The 7828-nt window shown below is 40.1% G+C and overlaps 2 protein-coding genes across 2 annotated transcripts; one reads left to right on the top strand and one right to left on the bottom strand.

Annotated features, from left to right (window-relative positions):
• Positions 1 to 500: 500 nt before the first annotated feature.
• Positions 501 to 2256, bottom strand: LOC147861081 (uncharacterized). The gene is made up of 2 exons (XM_087323926.1): positions 1524 to 2256; positions 501 to 1431 (listed from the first exon to the last, which is right to left on the bottom strand). Exons 1-2 carry the CDS (start codon positions 2195 to 2197, stop codon positions 909 to 911), a joined length of 1197 nt encoding a protein of 398 aa, XP_087180052.1. The 5' UTR covers positions 2198 to 2256; the 3' UTR covers positions 501 to 908.
• Positions 2257 to 6627: 4371 nt separating this feature from the next.
• On the top strand, positions 6628 to 7467 carry LOC147861080 (photosystem I reaction center subunit II, chloroplastic-like). The gene has a single exon (XM_087323840.1). The coding sequence runs from the start codon at positions 6683 to 6685 to the stop codon at positions 7319 to 7321; it is 639 nt and encodes a 212-aa protein (XP_087179966.1). The 5' UTR covers positions 6628 to 6682; the 3' UTR covers positions 7322 to 7467.
• The last annotated feature ends 361 nt before the right edge of the window (positions 7468 to 7828 follow it).

Genomic DNA, 7828 nt, shown 5'->3' with positions numbered 1-7828 from the left:
CTTCCACCCATCCCAACACATTTATCTTTGAGTCACAATAGGACACACTCATGGTTGCAACTTTCCTTAGTAAAAATCTTTAACATCAAGAGTTGATTACCAATGCCACACAAAAAGTTTCACTCCAGTCCATACCTCATATTGGACCTTTGAGGAGGATCATAAAAGCTCTCTCTCTCTCTCTCTCTCTCTCTCTCTCACACACACACACACACACACACACACACACACACACACACAAACACAAACACAAAAATTCTAAAATAAACTTTCATATATGTTACGCATGAGCAACCAACCCATTTAATATGCTTATGATATCTTTTTGGAACTCTGTACTCATTCATGTCACAAACTATAAAGACATGAACAAGTTTCTGAAGGAGTTTGTACTCATTCGGGTCACAAAACATAAAGGCAGATGGAGATCAAGAAATCTTTTGGATGGTGGCATAGAATAGCATAAATTATGATAGGTTCCCATAGATTGTCACATGGCGTTACTCAAAATAGCCTTGTTTTTGTTCATATATTACATTAGTGTATAGTACACTATAATCTTACAACATGTCTATGGTGTGGAACCACAAGATACCATAAGACACCAAGAGATACATACAACTTACAAGATGATGGCATAGAAAATCATGTACTACAATGATAAGTTCACATGGTCTGTTTGTTGATCTCTTAAGAGGCATGCTCTCTTGCTTGACTTCATGACCATATAATGGAGTCGGACAATATTCTCTTGTGAGGTTACATATATACAACTTGACTCAAACTTCATGGCCTTACAATAAAGTCAACCATCATATAGGCCTCAACTGCTTGCATTCGTTTGAAGTTTTGCCATGATGAAGCTCATGATGCCAAATAAGAAACTTGCAATTGTATTATATATATCGTCAATGGAGAAGCCCTTGCCAGACTAATCGAGATTGAGCCGATAGGCATTTGTTTGGCATTCTATTGTATTGGTTCATGTCTAAGAAAATCTGAACACATTTGGACCCCATTGCATCGCTAGAAATCATCCAGGTATGGAACGGAACTCTTTCAAAAAATGTAGGGGTAGGAGTGACGCAGGGAACCGGTGACAATAACCTCAACATATCCTGGGTCCTAAGAAAAGGAGGTTGATTTTTGGCACGATTATCAACCTTATGCTCGTAGATCTTTCCGGTCTTATCCAACTTGTATTCAGAGGTTCCTTCAAAAAGCCCTTGTGCTTTCCATGGCACTCTGGGTATACCATGGACCGCCCATTTCACAACTATAACTCGGTCTGATGGTTGCCAGATACGAAGAACCTCGACCCATATTACTTTGAAGAACATTCGGGCATGGAAGCGCAGTGACCAGAACATGAGCTTGTAGTTGTCAATGCCTGTGAATTTATTCCGCTGATCGTGGAAAGTTATATCATCCCTACAAAAAATGAAGAAAGTAGCAAGTGGTGTGAAAAACATTCACAAAGCTATACACAATCTCTCATTATGTGAACCTTTCATTGATTTTACCTGTAAATCTCATATGTGAGATCCCTACAGAAGAGATGAGGCATCTCTTCTCGCAGGGTTCGGATGGCTGACCCCAAATTTGCATAGAAATCATCCTGTTCTTCGCTCTCTTGCTTTTTCTCTCTACCCATTCTCACGGCTGTATCGAGCTCGAGTTGGGTGGACAAAGCAATATAGGTTCGCGCAGAAATACAGCCGAGGCTGGCCGGGGATGACATATCATCAACAATGTCAATTTGGGCGAACCTGTGATCGAGTCGGTCAGGTATGTCGTAGATGCCCAATTGGGTGGACATACCATTGAAGCTGGTTTGGGCAGACATATCATCGAGATCGCCTAAAAGCTTGTGATTGGAAGGAGGAGCACTCCTATCAGATAAGAACATCAAATCAGGTTCCATTTCTGACACCTCTGTGAGGAGATAGTTGGGAGGGTTGTTGTGGCAGTGGCGAAGAATGAAGCTTCTCGTGCAATATTCTGAACTAGGGTTCTGATCAAGCCCTAATTTCACAAGTAGCAGAGGAGATGGAGGGGGGGTGGTAGCCGTGCAGGTAACCAAACATTCTCCTCCTGCGCGGAACTGGCCTCTCCTTCTTCCTCCTCTTCTTCCTTTCTCTGTGTGAAGAGAGATCTGATTTAGGGTTTGCAAGGGAAGGAAAGAAAGCTCTGCCATAGCTCTCTCTCTCTCTCTCTCTCTGTGTCTCTTTTTCTCTCTGCTTTTTGTTGAAAATCCTTCTCTCATTCTCTCGCAATTTAATTCAATTCAATCTAAGGCTTGGACCGTGGCCACGTCACTTGCCACGTGCCATGCTCTCATTGGAGGTGAGGGCTCATTATCTGCTAGACCTTGCCCGGCCTCGAAGGCACGTCCGACTCCTAATCACACGCTTAAACGATGCCGCTACCTCCTAATCACATGCTTAAACGATGCCGCTACCTCCTAATTATATGCTTAAACTATGTGTAGTATCTCCTAATCACATGCTTAAACGATGCTGCTACCTCCTAATTACACGCTTAAACTATGTGTACTAGCTCCTAATCACACGCTTAAACCATGGTAGTAGCTCCTAATCACATGCTTAAACCACACTGCTACCCCCTAAGTGCATGCTTATATGATGCTACTACCTCCTAATCACACGCTTAAAACGAAGCTCCTAATCAAATGCTTAAACCAACTATTACCCCCTAATTGCATACTTATATGATGCTACTATCTCCTAATCACACGCTTAAGCAAATGTTGCTACCCCGTAATCACACACTTAAAACAATGCCCATTGCCTCCTAATCACACATGCTTCAACGATGCTACCATCATAATCTCGTGCCCAACACATCTCGAACTCGTAATCTCCTTACTCTTGTGCTTGATTCTTAGAGCACACCTCGATTTGTAACCTTTATCGGAATCACCATCTCTAATTAACACATCTTAGCTCACTTCATAATTAGAGAGGAATGGAGGTGTTGTTAATCCACAACACCTCCATTATTTTTATGGTAAAATGATCTCCATAACAATTTGACATATACACAAAAATTATTTTTATGGTATAGCTATATGTTTGTGTATAGATTCTTTGTGTTTATTTTACATTACAATCACCCTTATTTGTGTTGGCTCCATCATATCATTGATACCAATGTTTTTCTATATATCACTTTCTATGCATGGTTAGCCATATTGATTGCATGGAGTTCTTTTCCCTCACATTTTGAGTGTACTTTCATCGTCTCATTCTTCTCCTTTCGAAACCAATGGAAGAAACGATGCCTTCTCATGTTTGCAATTCTTCATCCCCCTCAAATGAAGGAGGAACATGTTGTCACTTGTGTGTATGATGATTTGATATTTGAGAGCAAGAAGAAACAATTTCAATGGTTTTGTGACGGTTTGTCCTTTGAAACCATCACTTTGATTCCATCGTGATAGATCTATATTCCTGGAAGAAAAGATTACAATGTCCATACCTTCCTCAAATGTGTATTCCTTATAAGAAACAATTCCCATGGAAGTGGCGTAAAAGGAGACACAAGGCCTTCTATCAGATGTTTGCATGTGTGGTTTATCTCCTCTACACTCGATGAAGGGCGAGTGAGTAAATGGAAGTGGCATTAGAAGAAATAATACGTTTTATCATTTTGTGTGCATGTGTTAACACAACTTCTTCGCTTGAATTCATAGAGCATCTTGACAAGAGATATTCTGAAATGAGACCAACATGATATCGAACAAGGATGCTCCTCATTCGACCATACCGTACACTTAGAATCCAATGTCTAATGAAAAAGGATATTCCTAAGTAGAAACAATCTTGATGTTGAAAGAATATCCTCTTAGGAGTATCTTCATCGGAAGATACTTCTCTCACACATGTATATAAAAGGTGAACAATGTTATTTGTAAGAAGGCTTTAGTACTCCCATAAGATGTTACTTTTGTCTACATTATCTTCCAATACATGGTAGGATATGGCAAAGCATATGGTTTTTTTTAATGTTGTCTACTACTATAAAACAATATGGAAAATAGAAGAATGAAGTTAGGTTTCGGTCTTTGATATTATTCTTCTGTTCGGTAAGTTATAGTGGTCGTTTAAAATGGGATGTGAGACATCCCTAAATATGAGTGTCTCCATCTCCTTCAAGAAAATAAGCCTAATATCCTTGAGTGCAAAATACTTAACATTCTACAAATGCTCTAATTAAGAAATTTTGATATGGTGCCAATGTTCATGGATGTGCTCTAATTATTAGTTTGTCTTGGTATACAATGTACATACATAGTGTAGTCCACGGAGTTGTGAAAACGGTCACCAATGCACTCTTTTAATGGGGAGAGATAAGCCATAATGAGGGACAGTGGTGGCATGTCTAACATACCAAAAGTTAGAGAGGAACCATTTTAATCATGGTGTTTTGAGTGATTCTTGGGATGGGGGCCATAATCCATAGCTTGAGCCTAGAAAAACAATGTTAAAAAAGCATCTAGGTTTAGTGTGTTTCAAACTTGCCTTTAAGATAAAGATCTTGAGATAGTGAGAAATTTGGTACGTAATAGTTCCCAATGCCCACAAATTTAGATGTGGTAAAATGATTTTCTAGACATCCTTCTAGAAAAAACTACCCTTCTTCATTAAAAAGCTACTTGAAATTTGTAACTTGTCCATTATGAATTGTGAATAACATAAAGAAGTTCATTTGCTAACTTTTGGACTATATATCATGTTTTCTCACAAGCTCTGATAATGTCTTGCATGAAAAAGAAACTTGATTGGTTACCAAAGAAACTTCTCTTGGCAAGGCTTGTGCATATCTACATATACTGTAAACAGATAAGAGACTAGCTTCATGTTCATGTTCAAGTAAGTAAAGAAAGTCCAAATTAGCATTGTAGTGTTTGGGAATATGTTGTCCTCATTCATTTTTTTTTCTCAAAAAGATTTCCTTCATTAATATTAAGAAAAGCATCGGAGGGCTACAAAAATGTAAAATTAGAAAGTATTATATAAAACAAATGGTCAGGGCAAGGACCATGGGTGATGATATTTCCATAACGATCCATGAGAGGAGTCTGTGAACAGAGGGGAAAAGTTGTCCTCGTTCATTTTGGACTAGCTTTTTGAACAAAATTTGACAAAAGGTGTAATACTTCTTCTGAATTCTTATATGTTTGTTGTGTTTCCACACTACTTTATGCATCAAAAGAAATGTTGATTGACTAGCAAAGGCCAAATTTGGAAACACCAAGAACCAACCGTGTACATGCATAAGACTAGGTTGAGATTTGATTCACACAGAGCCACGTTAAGAAAGAACAACTTAGGAGTTTGAATGTGGAAAGAAATTCACTAATAGGTTGAGTTTCCTTTCACATGCACAAAGTAAAATAGTTTAAACTATACGAAAGGTCCACTAAGTTTAACAAGAGATGGATGCGACTCTATGTTAGTGTAATCATCCTAATATAAACATGCGACCTTAGGGGGTGGGGTGCCATTTCTTTGAATTGAAAAGGTGTCATGTAAAATGTTGTTGAAAGCAGGCATCATGAAGGTGTGATGCTAAAACTTTGGCCATGATGCCATATACTACTATGTACTCCCGTTCTTTTTTATTTCTTATTAAGGTTGGCTAGACATAAACTATTCATCGAGATGGCCCTTGATAGAATGTAGCAAAGTAGCTATTCACTGCTAGTTATGTCAGGTCCTAACGTTGTCAAGGAAACTAGGGCAAGTGGTTTAGGAATAGTCGGGGGTTAGCGATTGGATTAGAAGTGTTTTCTAGTATCCATAGAGAGAGAAAGAGGCCAATAGTGACTCATTGGAGGTTAAGTACTACACAAAGTTTTCTTATGGATGTGTGTCTTCTTCTTAGTAAGAAAGGTGAGGTTATAAGGAGGAGAGAGAGAGAGAGGTAAGTAACAATCAGCAACGGTTTGGTTGGAGAGTGTCAAAACCAAACCGTTTTAAAATTTTGAAACTTGAACCAAACCAAACCAACCAGAAACCATTTAAACCGATTCATTACAAAGAATCCAAACCATTAAACCGTTAAAACCGCGGTTTCGTGGTTCGGTTTTGGTTTTCACTTTCGGTCAAAATTCAAAATTTCAATTTTCATTATTACAAATTTTAATTTTTCAAAATTTTAAAGATTTTTCTTAAAATGTGAGGACTAGGCTTAAAAACGAAAAGGTTATTTAAAAAAAAATCATTTGGCAACCCTAATCCATCGAACCATTTAAACCGTAGTTCAAACCGAACCGTTCATCCCCAAACCAGACAGTTAAAAAAACTTGAACCTGAACCGAACCGTTAAAACTATTAAGCCAAGGTTTTGCGGTTCGGTTCGATGGTTCAAACCAAAACTAACCGAACCGTTGCCGATTGTTAGGAGGTAAGGGAGGTTTTGAGTGGACAAGAATGGCATAAAGGATCATCTAATAATAATGATAATGTGAAGGGAGAGATATCATTGGTTGTGGCCTTATCTCTTCTTCTTTTTGAGTGAACTCTATTGATCATTCTCTTCATCCTACTCTTTCTTCTTCTTCTTCTTCTTCTTTCTTCTTCTTCATTGTAAGAGATCTAAAGGAAGCAAGCTAGCAAGAAAGCCATCAAAATCAGCAAAATTTTGTGGTGCACCCATGGCTTCTCTTACCACCACTCCTTACTCCTCCCTCTCATTGGCCCAATCCTCCTCAACCCTAATGGGGACAGGCCACATGAAGCTCTCCGCGGCCGCCTCATCCTCCTCCATAGCCATGCCATGCACCCCGGCTTCTCGCCGCCTTGTTGTCCTCTCCTCCGATGCATCGGCTCCTCCGGCTCCCGAAGCCCCCCCGGCTCCCGCGGGCTTCACCCCGCCCGAGCTCAAGCCCAACACTCCCTCTCCCATCTTCGGGGGTAGCACGGGGGGCCTCCTCCGCAAGGCGCAAGTCGAGGAATTCTACGTGATCACGTGGGAATCCCCCAAGGAGCAGATCTTCGAGATGCCGACCGGAGGCGCGGCCATCATGAGGTCGGGCCCCAACCTCCTCAAGCTTGCTCGCAAGGAGCAATGCCTTGCCCTCGGCAATAGGCTCCGCTCGAAATTCAAGATCAACTACCAATTCTACCGTGTCTTCCCCAATGGCGAAGTCCAATACCTTCACCCCAAGGACGGAGTGTACCCCGAGAAGGTCAATGCCGGCCGCAAGGGAGTCGGACAAAACTTACGCTCCATCGGTAAGAATGTGAACCCGATCGCCGTCAAATTCACCGGCAAGAATGCCTTTGATCTGTAAACTCACTCTTATATTATTTCTTCATAGCCCCTCCTCCCATGTATTTTCTTTCTCCTTGCTTTTTTGGTGGATGGTTTGTGGTGGAAAACCTCATGTTTTGTTTTTCTTTTATAAAATTATAATGTGATGTATTAGAATCTCTCTTAGTTTAATTTGCTTAATAATCGATGTTGAATACCCCCACACACACACGATTCGGAACCTATTTTCAAATTCGAACACATGACCCTATTGTTCCCTCTTGTTGAGGCATTTGGTCCATTTTATCTGGTACCCTATTTCAAATTCGAACACATGACCCTATTGTTCCTTCTTGTCGAGGGATTTGGTCCATTTTATCGGGGATACCCTATTTCAAATTCGAACACATGACCCTATTTTTCCTTGAACTTGTTGAGGGATTTGGTCCATTTTTATCGGATGTTTGCGATTGAATCAATTTAAGCTCACTACATTGGTATATGTAGCAACACAGCTTCGACCACATATAATGGTGATTGTGATCAT

Source organism: Azolla caroliniana, unplaced genomic scaffold (genome assembly GCF_043228905.1).
Source record: "Azolla caroliniana isolate FFs.n. ecotype wild unplaced genomic scaffold, voAzoCaro1.0.p SCAF_8, whole genome shotgun sequence".
Taxonomy (NCBI): Eukaryota; Viridiplantae; Streptophyta; class Polypodiopsida; order Salviniales; family Salviniaceae; genus Azolla; species Azolla caroliniana.
Note: the sequence above shows the minus strand (reverse complement) of the source record. Positions and strands in the feature narration are given on the sequence as shown.